The 17,182-nt window shown below is 36.4% G+C and overlaps 1 protein-coding gene across 12 annotated transcripts in view; it reads left to right on the top strand.

The window, feature by feature from the left end:
* CREM (cAMP responsive element modulator) overlaps positions 1-16,362 on the top strand; it is a 32,716-nt gene extending 16,354 nt beyond the window's left edge. For 3 of the 12 annotated variants that reach the window (XM_074899976.1, XM_074899979.1, XM_074899983.1), the window contains 5 exons: positions 684-775; positions 918-1,063; positions 4,994-5,182; positions 12,099-12,255; positions 13,941-14,558. In XM_074899976.1, the coding sequence (XP_074756077.1) occupies positions 684-775; positions 918-1,063; positions 4,994-5,182; positions 12,099-12,255; positions 13,941-14,085 (729 nt within the window). In that variant the 3' untranslated portion in view covers positions 14,086-14,558. The other 9 variants (XM_074899977.1, XM_074899980.1, XM_074899978.1 and 6 more) reach the window with 8 other exon arrangements.
* Positions 16,363-17,182: the final 820 nt, after the last annotated feature.

Below are 17,182 nucleotides of genomic sequence, written 5' to 3'. Positions count from 1 at the left end.
TTCTGTATAAGATGATAGTTGCTGGTAAAGAGTGTGATGCAGCTCCAGGCCTTAATGTTGTCTTGGGTAATTTTAAGAGAAAAAGAACCTGTGAAAATACTACTAATAAAGGTTTGAGAAAATGAGATATTGTGGACTTATCAGGGCTTTCTAAAGTCATACAGTATTGCTAAGCAATGTATTTGTATTTATGAATATGTGTTGGTAAGTGTAATAAATGTGTGTATTTAAATAAACTTACTTTCTAAATAGCTTTGGTGTGGTTTTGAAGAGGCTTTTGTATTGTACACTGTTATTTAAGGTGCATTAGTGTAATATTCTGTATTTTAAATGTTTAATTTTACTTTAAAAGCTAATTAAATTGTGTGATACTTCTACGTTTAAAGAAATTATGTCTTCAGGACTTTTTCTAGGTGTCATTCACAAAAAAAGTAATCTGGATTATTTTGATTTTTTTTTTTTTTCAAATGGAAGATGTCATCAAAGTGGCTATGTGCTGCTAACCTCATAATGTGTGATTTTCTTTAGAAAAAGAAGTCCAGGATCACATGATTAGTGATAAATAAGTGCACATATTTTCTGTGTGCAAACATGGAAGGAATTTTTAACAATAGTCTTACTCTGTTGCTATCTTTTTTTTTTTTTAAATGAAGTTATGAATTTTAGAAACTTTGCTATTACAGGTAGCATCGATTGCAGATGAATCTGCAGAATCAGAAGGGATAACTGATTCTCAGAAACGTAGGGAAATACTTTCAAGAAGGCCTTCATACCGGTAAGGACTTTTCTTTTTGGTTTTGCTGGTTTTTAAAGGCAGTTTATATGCTACCGCAAAACTGTCTGATAAAAGCCAGTGACGTAATTTTCTCATGGATATGGGATTTCAAATATATACAATTATTTACATTCTCTTTTAGAAAAATTTTGAATGAACTCTCATCGGATGCTGCTGTAGTACCAAAGATTGAAGAAGAAGAAAAGTCAGAAGATGAAGGAGTGCCTTTGGGAATTTCTGCAATGCCCATGCCAACCAGCCTGTATCATACTAACACAGGACAATACTGTATGTTTGCAAAGATACTATGTAGTGTTGCAGAACATATGTAGGAACAACTTTGTTTCTGAGAGTTCCATAACAAAGTAGAGATGTCAGATTTTGGTGAAGAATGAGAGCTGCTGTATTTCTAAATAATCACAATTTTTAATTTTTAATTTTTCCTAACATGGTCATTATAGACTTTTAGGCTGTTTCTTGTAATGTCTGTTGGTTGCTAGATTTAGTCCTCCTAGAACTCCTGTGCATTAAAAATATGGAGGTGAGGCTCAGGTGAAATGAAAAATGTTGAGACTTCAATGTAAATGTTTAGTGTTATGAATTATTGCTGTTTGAAATTACTGTGCTTTTCCATGCGTTAGTGCTATTCATTACATGAAATGCCAGTGAGTTAGACTTTTTTTTAAGTGTACAGTTGGAGTATCAAATTATTTAACTTTGAATTTTCTTTCTTTCTAAAAGAACTGTGTCTTTTCCTCTCCAATTGTCAAGTATGAACACTAACTGCAAAATTAACCTAAGTCGTGGTCTCCAACATTTGGTGCTTCATCCAAATGCAAGTTGAAAGTTGAAATCATAGTTCTGTTCTATAGTTTTGATTTATTTTTTTTTTTATTCCTACATTTCTATTAAAAATGTTGCCATTCTTTGGCAATTCTTTGGGCTTAATCATAATTATGTAAGGGATAACTTTTTAATAACTATTTTATTTCAATTATGTATTGGATAAAATTTCACTCCTACAGTTCTTTTTTTTCATGTCTTTTCATGTATTGACACACTGAAATGCAGGTATTTTTCCTTTGATATAATGACAGGAAAACTGCAAAAGAAATGTTGTGGGTTTTTTTTTTTCCTGAAACAAGAGAACAGAGGAAGTCTATGAAAACATTGCAATGGCATTTAAAAGAGGATAGAACGATGCTCTAGTTGTATTCTAGCCACTCTTAGAATTCTTCAGTTATATTTAATTTATGCAACTAAAGTAATTATTAACCATGAGAATGCAGAATTTGCCTGTAGTATTATCTACCCTTTCAGCATAGAAAGTAATTTTGCTTGGACTCCTAAGGTGCTGCTTTTAACCTTTCTATAAGGTAGACATAAATAAATGTCTGCTTCATGATGCCCACCGTCTGAAGTGCTCTCTTCTGTGGTCTTATGGTCATGCTAAATTACAGTTACCTGGTATAGAATGTGACAGATATTCTTGACCAAATTAAATTTCTTCAATTTTTTAATTATAATTTCGGTTTGGTTTAGGTTTAGTTAAAAAAAAAACCAAACCCAACCAAAGAAACACCTGCCATTTCAAGGCTTAAAAAGAAGTGCTGTAGTGTCTGTACTATGTTGCAGTGAGCCTTCAGACCTTTAGGATTTCTAAGGAATCAGGAGTTTCTTAATTGTAGATTCCACTAGGAAACCAGAGTTGTACCTTTACTAGTGGTGTGTTTCAGGAGGTGATTCTTAATTGAGGATCTCTTAATTTGAACATAGCTGTAGATCATAGTGACAGGGAAGTATATAAAAGAATAATGAAATTCACAGGTTTTTCTTTCTCATTCAGTTAAACATTTAATTCTGAAAAATCAAGCAACAGAGAGCATCACCAACAATATGCTTCAATTAGGAGTCCACAAAAATTAAACCTCATCTTAATTTAGCCTTGGCTTTCTCATGAGCCAAGTATAGATGATTTCTGTTTTATGCTGCTTTTTCTTTGAATAAATTATAGTCATAGCCTAAAACATATTTAAAGTCATTTAAACTGTTAAATAATTTCTCAGCCATAATGAGGCATTGCCTCAGGATGCAGTGTCAGCCTTGATGGACTCTACTGATTCCAGCTCAAAAACTTTGTTTTGAGAGATTTGTTTGGCAATAGTTTTTCTTACCTAATTCATTAGTTCCTTAATTTGTTGGTGGTCAGGTTTTTTTAAGTTCAACTTTGTAAATTAAAATATCACACATCTTTTGCTTCAGTGAAGTCTGTGTGTTCTCTCTAGTTCTGGTTAGGAAAAATTGGTACCGAGTGATAGCAAGGATTGTCATCCCCTTGTAGTAGAGGGGGTCTTAATTTGGAATTTACCGAAGAAGGCTTGACTGTTAACTTTTAGTCCTGCATGTGGAAGGCACAGGTCTGCAGCATTTCTGAGCAACTGCCTGCGATCCTCAGGAACTGCTGTTAGCTAAAAGTGGGAACACTGTGTGGGAATGCAGCATCTTTTGAGTTAATTTCAGTCTGGATATGGTGCAAAAGGTCACTACCTGTCTGTGTTTTATCTTTGTCTCCTGTCAATAGCTCTTCTGCTTATCATTATTCTATTCCTGTCTTTCCATTATTGTACTCTTCTCTTCTTGGCCAGCATTGGTTGAGTGGCTTCTATTGTGCAGGCATCCAGCAGTTTATGTATTGAGCTTGTACAGTGTCCATGACAATGAAGAACTGGTATTGCAGTGTCACTACAACCATCTGTACTGTGCCCTGGTTTAAAACAGATATCATATGTTACTACATTTGTTGATTCCTGATTTTATTTACGGTTCTCTCTATTCCTGCATAGGAAAGACAGTTGAGTTGAAAAGAAAATTTTGACTATATGTTGGTGTCTGGATGTCTTGGGATGGCTGTTTTTGGAAAAAATAAGTAAATTTTTCTGAAAAACAAATATATTTTTTCTATTAGCAGTAGTGGTGGCTGTTCTTTGCTTACTTTTTACCAGCTGAAACAGTATGTTGCCATGGTTTCCAAATAACTTTTTTCTCAGAGCTTCTTGGCTTTGTCTTATGGAAACAGACTGACAAGCACAACTAGCTAGATAAAATGTCTTTCCCAGTTACCTCCATCAACACGTGTTGCCTTTCTGTAAGGGGAATGGATAGTTTTGCTTAAGCAGTGTCTTGTATATGAGCCTTGTAGCCTGATCTGACTATAAAACTACTCTGCTGGCTATAGATCTATCATGTTGGTTAGGAAATACTGAAAAAACATTGGTTTGTCTCACCTGTGATAGTAGTCTAATGGTGCAAGAGTTGTTTGTTCAGTTGGAGTGTGTGAATTGACACACCCCCACCTTTGCCTACTTGTGCATATCATGATGTTCTGTCTGAAATGATGCAGAGGAAACAAAGATTACAAGTTCTTTTGCCATTTGGAGGACTTTTTACAAGGGCATTTAGTGATAGGAGGAGGGGTAATAGCTTTAAAGTGAAAGCGTAGATTAGATGTAAGGACTTGGTTCTTCCCTATGAGGGTAATGAGGCCCTGGCACAGGTTGCCCAGAGAGGTTGTGGCCGCCCCCTCCCTGGCAGTGTTCAAGGCCAGGTCGGACGGGGCTTTGAGCAACCTGGTCTGGTGGAAGGTGTCCCTGCCCATGGCAGGGGGGGGACACTAGATGGTCTTTAAGGTCCCTTCCAACCCAAACCATTCTATGATAATTTTGTTCTTAACAAAGACAATGCTAAATTCAAAAGGAGTATCTAGGGAATTTGATTTTTGTCTAAATATTTAATTATGATGAGCAACACAATATGATTTTTTTTTTTTCAAATGGGGAAAGTATATTTCTGCTTTTCATATTGCTGATTAAATGGGGGGGAGAAAAAATTCTTTTTGTTTCTTTTTTTTACATAAGTATTGGACTCTTCACAGCTTTGTACAATTTGCAAAAACATTTTTGGGCTAGACTCTCTCACCCTAGGGAAAGGATTGTGAGGATTGCTCTTCCTTTGTCTAGATGTCCTAGATTTTTTTTTGTGGGAGTTGATAAACACAGTGGGGTTTTTTTTTTAATAACTTTTTTTCATTAGTGTTTAAATCACAGTGATTCTCTATGGCTAGGAGCTACTATATTTTATTTTTAAAAAGGGAGATGTGCTTTTTAACATGTGCTATATCACTTTCTATTGCCTAACTTTTATTTTTCTTTTTGTGTTTAGTTACTATAACTCAGGGTGGTACAATCCAGATTTCTAATCCAGCCTCTGATGGTGTCCATGGACTACAGACAGTAACAATGACAAATTCAGGAGCTCCTCACACAGGTGCTACCATTGTTCAATATGCAGGACAATCACCTGATGGCGCACAACAGTTTTTTGTTCCCAGAAGCCAAGTTGTTGTTCAAGGTATATTTTATTAGTCTACTGCACTTAGTTTTTTATATAGAACATTTTTTCTTAAAAGGAATTTTATTTTGTATCGACATTATCACATTATTAAATAAAATATTTATGCTTAAAAAGATGAAAGACAGTCTTAGGAGGAGTTAGTTTCTGTGATTGGTAAAGTAGCTCCTTCTTTTGATTTAAAAAGTTATGAGGAAGAAGTAAAGGTATAAAATCACTTTCTGCTTTGAATTCTCATGTCCAGATTTGAGAGAGATTTGACTTTGAAAGTGAGGAAGAGGTTTCTGTATGGAGGCACTAAATTAATGCCTGCTATGGAGAATATAGGAAATTTATTTTCCCTATTTTTTTTAATTGGTACAGAGAAGTAGGGAGGGAAGGCCATATGAATGCTTTAAGTCAAAACAGCTCTATGAAATGAACCATGATAGGAGCTAGGAAAACTTTAAATATGTATTCATGGAATGGGTAAATGTTAGACACAGATGGCTGAGGTAGTTGGTGAAGTCCAGGTTGAGGTGATTTTAAATTTTTTTTTTTCCCTAATATGCATGTTTGAAGTAAGTTTTGTCTTGAAGTGGCTGTTTCTCTCTCTTTGATGTAAAGAAAGACCAGGATGTGAATAAAGCTAATAGCTGTAGATATCTGAACTTGTTGAGACAATGGTAAATAATGATACCAAATTTTAATTCTTCCAGTGCCTCTGGTTAATTCTTTGATGAAATACATTGTCTTCCCAAGACTTTTCAGAAGCATTTCAAGGAAGCTCTAAGGCTATAATATGAAAAACTCTTAATCAAAATGTTAGTTTTCATCATGCATAGAGTACTTCCCTAAATATTGTTATGAATACATTCTTAGCAAAGACTTAAGACCCAAATTTGGCTGTCCCTCAAACAAGTCTCCCACTCTGGTAGTGCGTGTTTTCTGAGTATAGAGTTTAGTATCTTTTTTATACATGTGCATACACATCCCTTAAATTAGAGGACTTCTCTGTCTCTCCAGTTGTCTGTAGTATTTTGTATGTAATGTATTGATTCTTCAGAGCTCTGGGGGCAGAGATGGCAGTGGGGCAGAGAGTAGCTCCTCAGCTGTTTCCTAAAACTTCCCCATTCTGTGATAAAGCACAGAACTTGAGGATTGTATCAAATATCCGTCCTAGAGCAGAAAGGATCTATTTAAGAATCTTGCAAATGGCATATATATTTATATTTTTTCTAAAGTATTCGTTGATGAATCTAATGTAATAATGGATGGCATCACATAAACTTTATGCTTGGTATTTGCTGATAATCTGTGATGGGGGAAAAAGGATTAGGATCAACATCTTTGGCACTTTTATACAGCTGTGTGATATTTCATTTGCTACAAGTTTACATTCATAGGCAAAATAAGGGATGGTTCTGATGCCTTGACACTTTCCTAATACAGGTTAAGGGGTTTTTGCTAGCTGAAGCAAAAGAAAGTGGAAGTAAGTGTAAAAAAGTTGTATCAAAAATAATTCTGTTGGGATATATGTGTATTTTCATAATACTGTCAGTGATATGAACTTGAGATACCTGACATCTGTGGCTTGAATTTCTTGCATGTTTTGATTCTGATCTTTTGTTCATATGATCCTGAAGTGGTCCTGTAGTCACAGGGCGCTCCTTGTTTGCATTGATGCTTCCATTATTGCTGTGTCCTTGGCATAGTTTCACAGCTGACAAATTACCAGTCTGAATTTGTTTATTGCAGACAAAGGCCTTAGAAGTTTGCTATGCCCTACATACAGACCAGTGCTTGGACTGTTGGTCTGAAACTAATTTCATTTAAAATGATGTAAATAAGGATGTAAATAACTGTTAGAGAATTTTTTGTTTGTTTTTTTTTAAACTAAGTCAACAAGATCTCTTGGACTTCTTTGAAAAAGGAGGGAGCGGGGTAGAGGTAGCCCTTACCCAGAGTTACTGTTCTGACTGTTACAGTATCTGAAATAACTTTAGGTTGGTTTCCTTTGGAACTTCCTTAAATCTTTTCTGGAGCTTTTAATGGAAATAGAGTGGGTTGTGGGTTCCCCCCACCCACCTAAGAAAGGAGCTTTAGCTTTTTATTTACCTATTTGTTACAGCTTTATTAAACTTTCTTGTCTTGCATGTCTGTTGGAGTTCTCTGCCTTTTAGTGAAACTGCTCCAATCAAAACAATTGCACATCTTTAAAAAATTTTCCTATTTTCTATCATTATTTTGTCATTTGGATTCACTCATGAATTCTGAAGCCACATTTTAACTTCTGTCAGTCAGTGCTTTCAACTTTTGGGTCTTGCTTTACAGCCAGCTTTGTGGTGAGTGCTTTCTGTAGCTTTATGAATAAGTCAGGGGAAAAGAACAAAGCTAGGCTTATAGAAATATGGAAGAGGAAGAAAAAAAAAAAAGGTTTACTAGAAAAGGAGTTCTTTGGGCTGCAGTTTCAGTGAGCTGTTCCAGTGACAGAGCATATTAATGACAGTGGTAAGCAAGTGACGTCACTGTGATGTCAGTGCTCTTGCATGTAATCCTGCACATGCTTGCTAGTTTGGAACAGTTCATGCTGAGCTCTGGTAGAGGAACAGCAGAATCGTGTGTGCAGAAGCTGATCATGGCTGTAACAGGAGATGAAACAGGTAAAAATTTTGTTAGTCTTTTACATATTCTTGCATGTCTAAGCAGTGCTTAGTTGGTATTTGTGACATTTTTTGAACCTGTTGCTGTAACTCTTTCATCTTTCAGAACTGGTGCATATAGCTTCTAGTTACATCTAGTCAGTGTAGGATTTCAGGGCAATTTTATCAGTTTCATTTTTGGGGAAAAAAAATCACTGTTAGTGCATGAGTTCTTGCACAGATTGATTCAGATAACTAATCTTTACTATTTGATGCAGGATTTTGCTGCAAAATCCCCCTCTCTGCTTTTACATTCTTCTTTATTGTTATTACATGTTACTATGCTTATAATCGGTTTTTATTTTGTAAAAATGACACTGCTATTTTGCTTAGCAATAAACACTTCAGATTTGACAGCTAAAATAGGCTTAAGCATAGCTGTAAGAGAAACGTGTGCATTGTTTCAGTAGTGTAAGTAAACCCAGTGCTTTCATTATTAAAGAAAATACCGAACACAAACAAATTTAAAAGCAGTAATTTTAAGTATTGTAACGTCTGCTTGTTTTCTCCTCCACTGTTAAAATGGTCTGTTCCTCAGCTAATTGAGTTCAAAGGGCTGACGTCATTAGATTTCCTGGAATCGTGTTGCAGTAGGGAACTGGAAAAGTTAAACTCCAAACAAGATACGTCAGCTCCAAGTCATGCTGCGATTTAGTCAGTTCCTTTCTGCTTCGTCAATCGCCTCCGGCAGATCTGTAAATGTTAACCAGTTCGCAGCCGGTACCTACGTGCTGCTGCTCATTGCTGGTACATATTGTTTCATTAATCTAAAGATAAGTATCTTCTTCAAGTCGATGTTTCGGGAGGTTTTTTTATGCTCAAAGGAATAATGATTCATGCCTTGTTTAGCCAGTTTAGTGGTGAAGTTAAAAACCCTTTGATAATCTAGTCCCATCATTATGACTCAGAAGGGGAGAACAGACCTACTAATACATAGAGTGAGTGCATCAAGCTTTTTTTCTCCTGGATAGTCAGTGAAAGAACTCAAGTGCAGGGATGCTCTCTAGTGTTCAGCAAGTTACTTTGCCTAAAAACCTGCTGATACAAGGCGATTGTTTGTTGTTGTGGTTTTTGGTTGGGTTTTGGGTTTTTTTAAATTTAAAAATAGAAAATTCTTAAAGCTTAATTTACAAGGTTAGCTGTACTCTTACAAATGTGGTTGTTGTTTTGGTTTTTTTGTTGTTTTTTTTTTATTTTATTATTATTTTTTTGTTGTGTGTTTCTTTGTCTTCCTGCTAATTTGCTTTTTCTAAGTCCCAACTCAAAGCTTCAGGTTTTCAGTGACTTTTTACTCCCTTTCAAAAAAAAAAAAAAAAAAAAAATTACGTGGGAAAATGTGTTAGGGAAATACAGCATCTCCAGGTTTGTGGCTCTGTTAATAGTGTCAGTCCTACTTCTGATATGTTAGGAATTACTTTAAACCTCTGTGGAATTTCATTAGAAATGGCCACAGAAGCTTGTCAGTTTGGATCAAGGTGTGTGGGATTTTTGTCTCAGCTGCTAAAATGGAAGGTACCCTTCTCTGTAATATGTAGATACATTACTAGGCTTAAACTATGCATTTTTTTTCAAGGGTATTTTATCACTGCTGCTTAAAGCCTGTTTCATCTTTCTCAGTGTCTTTTTTGGGGAAAACTATTTTACTGTAACTTCTTGAGATATTATAACAAATTTCAGCACATACTACTGCACAACTACAAGATACTTGTTTGGGTTTTTTGTTTGTTTGTTTTTATTTTTAACTGCGATGGGTTTGAAAGGTCTGTACCACCAAAAGGGTTATCTTTGTTACAATGCTGGTAGGTTTACACGGAGTCGACTGTTAGCCTGGGACGAACACACTGCTGGAACCTGGTCAAACTGTTCATGCAGCATGTTGTTACTTACAGTGGTGTTTGCTGATCCCAGCTAAGATAGGAACTTGCTTTTGTTAAGCCATATTGCAGGTACATTATCACACTGAGTCCTCTTAACAGCAGCAGTAAGTCCTGTTAGTAACATCTGAGTGTTAATCAAAGACAAAGCAGTTGGTCTTGCCAGGCTGAAGTGACCTGGGTTATGGGTCTTTCCCCATGACTTGATTTACAAAATGTTTCACATGGATTTCTAATTCATTGTAGCTCATGCAAACTGAGATAACATCTCTTTTTTTACCTAGTGATGAGAGATAGAAAAAAGGTATGTCTTACCATAGAACCTATAAAATGTGTGCAATGTGGCCAGCATAAAGGTGAGCCTGAAGAGTTTCTAAAATTCTGTTTTTATAGATAGTGAACTGAAGTATTGTCCCATTGACATAACTGGGACTGCTAAGAGATGTGGAGACTTTAAAGAAAGGGTTAAATAATTCTTTTGTAGATGTACAAGACAACCAAGCCCTGTGTTCATGGCGGCTGCCTGTTAGTACTCACAGGGCTGTCCTGGGCTGATTACTCTCTCCCTCCCCCATCCCAAGGGGATTATCCAAACCAGGTCAGTTCACTGGTCCAGTTCATCTTGTAATTCCACAAACACTTTTACCCGCAGGACCGAGAGAGGGGGGGGAGGTGCAGAGTGTTTAAACTCATAATGATTTCAGGACATGGCTGTGGAAATGTAGTCTAAACAGAGCTTGATCCTAATTTTTGTATTTAATTAGTGAAGCACCTGCATTAACTGAATAGAAACAGTAGTATTTTTAAAATTAAGTTTAGGTTTTGTTTTTTCCCCCTGTAGTTGACTGATATCTTTTTACTACTCTCTACCTGTCAGCATACCCAAAGTGTTTTTATCTACAATTTTTTTTCCAGGTTGTCCTGGTTTTTGCTGGGATAGGGTTAATTTCTTCCTAGTAGCTGATGTAGTACTGTGTTTTGGATTTAGGATGGAAATAATACTGATAACACATGTTTTTGTTGCTAAGCAGTGCTTACTCTTAAGTCAAGGGCTTTTTGGCTTCTCATGCTGCCTTGCCAGTGAGGAGGTTGGGGGTGCACAATAACCTGGGAGGGGACAGCTGACCTCAGCTGACCAAAGGGTTATTCCATCCCATACGGCATCATGCTCAGCGTATAAACTAGGGGGAAAGCTGGCCAGGGCCTGCTACTCATGAATAGGCTGGTTGGTTAGTGGTGACCAGTTGTTTTTCATTGGCATCGTTTGTTTTTCTTGGGTTTTCCATTATTTCAGTATTGCTTTAAAGAATTAAAGTATAAATTAAGTACAACATAACAGCCCCCGAAATTTAATCTTTTATATTCAATTGCTTTAATTACAAAATCTGGTTTTGTTGTATGATGATTGTGGAAAAATCAAACAAACAAAAAAAATTATCTCTCTCCAAATTATAAGCAAGTATTTACCTACTTCTTTCCAGAAGTATTTTATATGTCAGACAAAACACAATTATGACTTTCACAGTGTTTTAAAGTTGGGTATATCATGCAGGAACAAAGTACCTCAGAAATACAGAAATGAGATGAGACTGTCAGAAAGGTATAGGTTTCAAATAACGTGTCAGATTTCAGAGTTGCGTTTACTTGTGGAGAGCTCAAAACTGGTAGGCTCAGGAGCTGAATCTGAACTTTTGCACTCTGATTTACTGCGTAGCTACACCCCTTCCTGTGCGACCGCCACTACCTCCTCTTGCCTGCTACTGCTGCAGCATACTATTTGTGGTCCTCTTGCTCAAGGAACATACTCCTCCTTCACCGTGAGCACTTGTCTGTTCCTTTTCATTTTGGCAACAGCAGCTCTCACTGGTTTTCCAAGGATTGCCAAGCTGCTGCTGTGAAGGGAGCAGATGCAGTAAGGCTGGTACTGTTGCTATCACAGGGAATGAGGAGGAAGTTGACTTCTGAAGCAAGTTGACTCCTGAATCCTCTGTTAGTAGACAGGGGTGGCATACAAACCTCAGTGTCTGCAACAGCAGGACCCTCTTTTTGTGGGATTGTGCAAACAGGAAATAAGTGTGGATGCTGGAACAGTGCTTCTCAAACAGCTGTTTCTATGTTGTCTGAAAAGAGCCATGTGGAAGCTTTCACAGGCTTCAGTCTGGCTGGCTAGTGGGCCTGCATGCTACAGCAATTAAGATAATTTATTTTACAGTGTGGAAATAAATGCTAGTAAAATAGCAAATATAGTTGTTATGTAGCAGGGATCCTGGATAATTCATCAACAGAAATCTCTTCTTTCCAGAGAGACTTTTGCATAGTTCTTTTTTGCCATAAAGTTTAAAATATGATTCTTTTATACAGCTGCCACTGGAGACATGCCAGCTTACCAGATTCGAACCCCAACTACTACCTTACCTCAGGGAGTGGTAATGGCAACCTCACCAGGGACTTTGCATAGCCCTCAGCAATTGACAGAAGAGGCAACACGCAAGAGAGAGCTGAGACTGATGAAAAATAGGTAAGGCTATGTAACAATTAGTAGTGTTGCCAAAACCCCCCCCCAAATATTCTAATGAAGTTTTCTTCTTAAGGTCATGAGCGCTGCCTGTGGATGACGGAAGTGAAGGCAAGAAATTCTGTCAGTCATCCCACATCCTTATAGTATTGAGTATTGGCTGTTAACTCTGGAAAGCTAGAGTTGACCTTATCACTATAGATTTAAAATTCTAAAATATTATGGTAATTCAGAAATCAGTATCAGTATTGTGTCTTTTGTGATCATCTGGAGGTATACTTACTGTTGATTTTTTTTTTTTTTTATTCCCGCCTCCTCCTCCTGCTTATTGACAGCAGAATGACCAGTATGGGTTTGTTCATTTTGAAACATTCCAGCCAAGAATTGGTTAGGAACATATCTGAGGATCTCATTAGCAGTTGTCCATTAATGATGCTGTGAAGAGCACTTATTCTGGGATGGAATGATAATTACAGACTTTCCTAAATACTTGGCTACTGGGATAAGTTATTGTGTAGTGCCCCTGTCATTTTGTGAGGCATATTGTGTGAGGTGGCTGTGTATTTTTTTAATTAGTTGGCATGGACTTGACTGTGTGCTCTAAATGCTAGTATTTCTCTGTGCATTCTTCTTGCTATTCTTATAGGACTCTTTCTTTTTTAAATGCATAGCCATTGCTATCACTGGCAGTTAGATTAATGGAAGAAATAGTCTGCTATGCAGATGTCTTAATATATTAATAGCCACTTGCCTTATGATTGAATTCATTATATTGCTTTGCTCTCATGCCTGTCCTTTATTTTAAATTATGAGGATTGCTGCATTGCATTGTTGTGCCTCGTTTTGTTTCTCCTCTCTTCGGTTTTAAAATTAGTGTCTATGCTGACTCTCATATAAGTTGCTGGAAAGTTACAATTTGACAATTTATCATGTTCCAAGATGTTATAGGAGTGGATTTCCAGTACTTCTAAAATTTCTTCTGGAATTGGATGCTTGATCACTCCCATGCTTCTGAAAATACTACCCAATGTGTTTAGCTTCAATATAACAGAATTCTGAGCAGAGTTATGAGAATGGGTACTGACTGCTATTTGCCAGCAACAGAAAAAACGCAAGCACATGTGGCTGAAATGTGCCTAGCTGGACAGTTCTAAAATGCTAATAAATTGTATTTGTTCGGACTTAAATTTTACTGTAGATTGTTATGTTAAGGTAAAAAAATTACAGCAGGTTGTAAGCTTGGCACCTAGCTTTTTATCTGAGTAGTGTTATGCTTGTATTTTTTGAAAGTAAATTTTTTGGGTTTGATTTTAATTGCAGAGGATAACACTCCTGATAAACACACAAAATAGAATGTGATTAGAAGAAAAATGCTGCTTTCGGTCTTAATGTTTAGTGCAAGTCAATATGTTATCGTTTATTCACTGTTTTTCTGAGATCCTCTGTGTATTAATTCCATCCTTGTGTTTGTTGATGCTGAATTTGTTTGAAGTTCTCATTGTTTTGAATTGTATTTTAACCATATTATTGCTTATGGCTGTTACTTGCTGTTCTGTTGTGCAATCCTACAGTTGGTGGTGGTTGTTGTTGCTATTGTGGAACCACAGGGATTGCAGATAATTTCATTTATCCAAGTCTTTGCCGTATTGTGGCTGTTCCTGTAGTCATTTGCCTTGTATTGGTTCCAGGGAAGCTGCCAGAGAATGTCGCAGAAAGAAGAAAGAATATGTCAAATGTCTTGAAAATCGTGTGGCTGTGCTTGAAAACCAAAACAAGACTCTCATTGAGGAACTCAAGGCCCTCAAAGATCTTTATTGTCATAAGGCAGAATAACTGTCTTTCATTTGGACCTTGTTTGTTATGAACTTTAATCAAGGCATGAGAGGAAGCAATTCTACAGATTGCCATATGAACTTGAGCAAGAGACACTTGAGGCCCTTGTGGAACCCAGTTTTGCTTAGTGTTTTCAGACTGATTTGGGAGGTATTCCAAAATTTGGAATTCTGTCATAGTCTCCATACTCTGCTGAGCTTTCTAATGGCATGCAAATGGCTTTTTTGTTTGCACTTTTTACTTCTGCTTTTTGCAGGGAAGCTGCTAAAGAATGTCGACGTCGGAAGAAAGAGTACATAAAATGTCTGGAGAGGCGTGTTGCAGTGCTAGAAGTTCAGAACAAGAAACTTATAGAGGAGCTTGAAACCCTAAAAGACATTTCCTCTTCCAAAACAGATTAGTAAAAATATTTATTATACTGTGAACTGACTAAAATATGTCCAGTTGCTTTATAAAGCAATACATAGCCAACATGAATTATGGTTTTCTGTTTGTGTCATTTATATTCCAACTCCTAACATTCCTGAAATGCTTTCCTGCTTTTTGTCAATTCATAGCTCTAATTTCAGGTTTTTCATGCTCCTCCCTTCCATCTCCCAAGGAGCCAAACATTAAAAAAAATATAACAAAGTAAAAAAAAAAAGCATCATTTCTACGAGCTGTTCCTTTGCCATATATTTACATACTACTTTTTACATGTTCCTGAGTGTCCTGCACATGCAAAATATTTTACAATTGTTTTAGATAAATCATAAAGGTAATGCATCCAGTAATACCTTGGGTTGTTTGATTTTCTTGTATCTCAGGAAAGAGTTTATAAAAGAATGCTATGATTATATGTATGTACTAGCATAGTAGTCTACAGATGATTTTATGGCATATTTTTATATTAGTTGCTTTGTGGAAAAAAGTATTGTATTGCTGTAACTGAGTGCCATGGTTAAAGATAGTTTTTAATAGAACCATGTTATTTAACTTGTGTAGCGTCTGATTTCCTTTAAACATCTGGTTATTTGAGATGCTTTAAAATCCCTGAGTTGTCCTCTGGAAAAGGACAAAGGAAAAAAGCATACCTAAACTCATGACATGATACTAAGTATATTGTAAATACCTGAAAGAAGTTGTCTGCTACATGGCTGCTATTTATTTAAATTTTATTTAGTCAGTAGAATATTTAATTTATTAGAGGTCTGTATATCAAAGTTTAATTCTGCATCCTGAATGCTTCATGTTCTAGATTCTGGACAGTTGTAGACAGTTGCCTATAGCAAAGGCTGATGGTGTAGTTCTTTCCACACTTTCTGCAAAGTACTGAGAGGAAGTAAAGGTGGCTTAAAGAAGGAAGCTTTTCAATAAACAGTAACTATTGGCTGATTCACAGCGTTCTGGAATAGCCTATAGGTGAGAGCTGAAGATTTTTTAAAAATAAACCCATGCTTAATGCAGATCACAATTCTGGTAAATGCAGTATGCGCCAACTTTCCATTGTTCTTTGGAAAAAAAAAATATTGCTTATGCAAAATTGCTTCTGGGTATTTCTTTAATTCAGGAATGATCTAATTGTTTGTTGGCCACTACAGTCTACAAGCAGAATATTCGGGAGCTTTGCTGGAACTAGCAGCAGTATTGCCTTACAGATGTGGTAGGAAGGAAGGCTTAGTTCCTGCTTAATTGGCTTTACCGGGGGAAGTGTGTGTGTGGAGTTGGGGACAGATGGAATCATACCATTACTAAATCACTGAAACTTCTTCATTTAATTTAAACTGAATTCATATTTGACCAGTCTTCACTCTGACACTGTTTGGGTGTGTGTGTGTCTATTTTTTTTTTTTTTTAGTCTCATTTTCTTCTGGCTTTCCTAAATTACTTGAAAGACACAGGATAACCTTTTTGAATCTTTTGAAAATCCCACTGAGATTTTTGTAAGAGGTATTATCTGTCAGTTCCTGTAGCCATTTTAAAAAGGAAATGGGCTGCCTTTTGGGCCCACATGCTCTGCTGCAGGTCTGGAAGAACTGAAGTATGTTTCACTTTGAAAATACATCTTAAGTGCTAAAGTTAGTAGAAGTTGAAGGTTCTTGGGTGGATGTCTGTCCAGTGAAATCCTCTTATCTTTATCTTCCCAATAGTATCTGATATTAACTGTAGTTAGAAATTTGATAGCAGGAATCCTTGTCTGTTCTACATTTATGTAGTCTGTAGTAATTTCTTTGCTAATACTGTTAAAACATTTGATTAATGTTTACTCTTTTTTTAAATAAATACTTATGTGTGTGCTTTGTTAATAACGGGATCTAAACCCAAATGCTCTTGGTGTATGTTTAGTCATTCTGGAAAGCTCCATTTGATCTGTTCCAGGGAAAAGTATTCTGCTTCAGAAAAGTCAACTGCACAAAACCTGGCTCATTTAAACTATGACTAGGAAAAAAGAAAAGTTTATGACATATTATTCTTTCATTCTCAGTAATTGTTTGGTATAGTGTTACTTTTGACAGACTTAGCAACACACATTTCTGTACTTTAAAGTGAGAATGAGCAACTTCGCTGGTGAACAAGAACATTTAAGAAGTACAGGCGGTAAGTTAGCACCAATATGTATCTTGTGGTGAAGGAAATAACTTATTTGAAAACGAGCAAAGGCAGGTCTGCAGAAATGAAAAGAATCTGTTGTCAAGTGGCTACTGCAAAAATTATAACTTAAACCAATAAATGCAGTTCTGAATTGTTCTGAGATGTACATTGACAACTTTGTGAGAGACCTCCCTGAAACTAACAAAGATTTGAAGGAAAAGTGTACCACTGGAGTTTGTCAGAGAAACAGTACCTCTCACTTATGTGAGAGGGGACTGCTAGAGCCCGGGTCTCTGTTCAAGCAGTATTATCAGAGGATTAAAGTGATAGATAGGATGTATGCTAGGATATGCATATTAGTTTAGACTATAAAGGAAAATAAATCATATTAAGTCTTCCTTCAGTTTATTTTTTTTAATCTTTAAAGCGTCAATATGGCCCTCTAAGGTTTTAGATCAGTTGTGGGACTCCTTTTATCAGTGACATGTCTCTGAATGTATGTCAGCACTGGAATCCAGAGTAAATT

The sequence above is a fragment of the Athene noctua genome, chromosome 2 (genome assembly GCF_965140245.1).
Source record: "Athene noctua chromosome 2, bAthNoc1.hap1.1, whole genome shotgun sequence".
NCBI classification, from domain to species: Eukaryota; Metazoa; Chordata; class Aves; order Strigiformes; family Strigidae; genus Athene; species Athene noctua.
The sequence above is the reverse complement of the archived record's forward strand: the minus strand, read 5'-3'. Positions and strand labels throughout refer to the sequence as shown.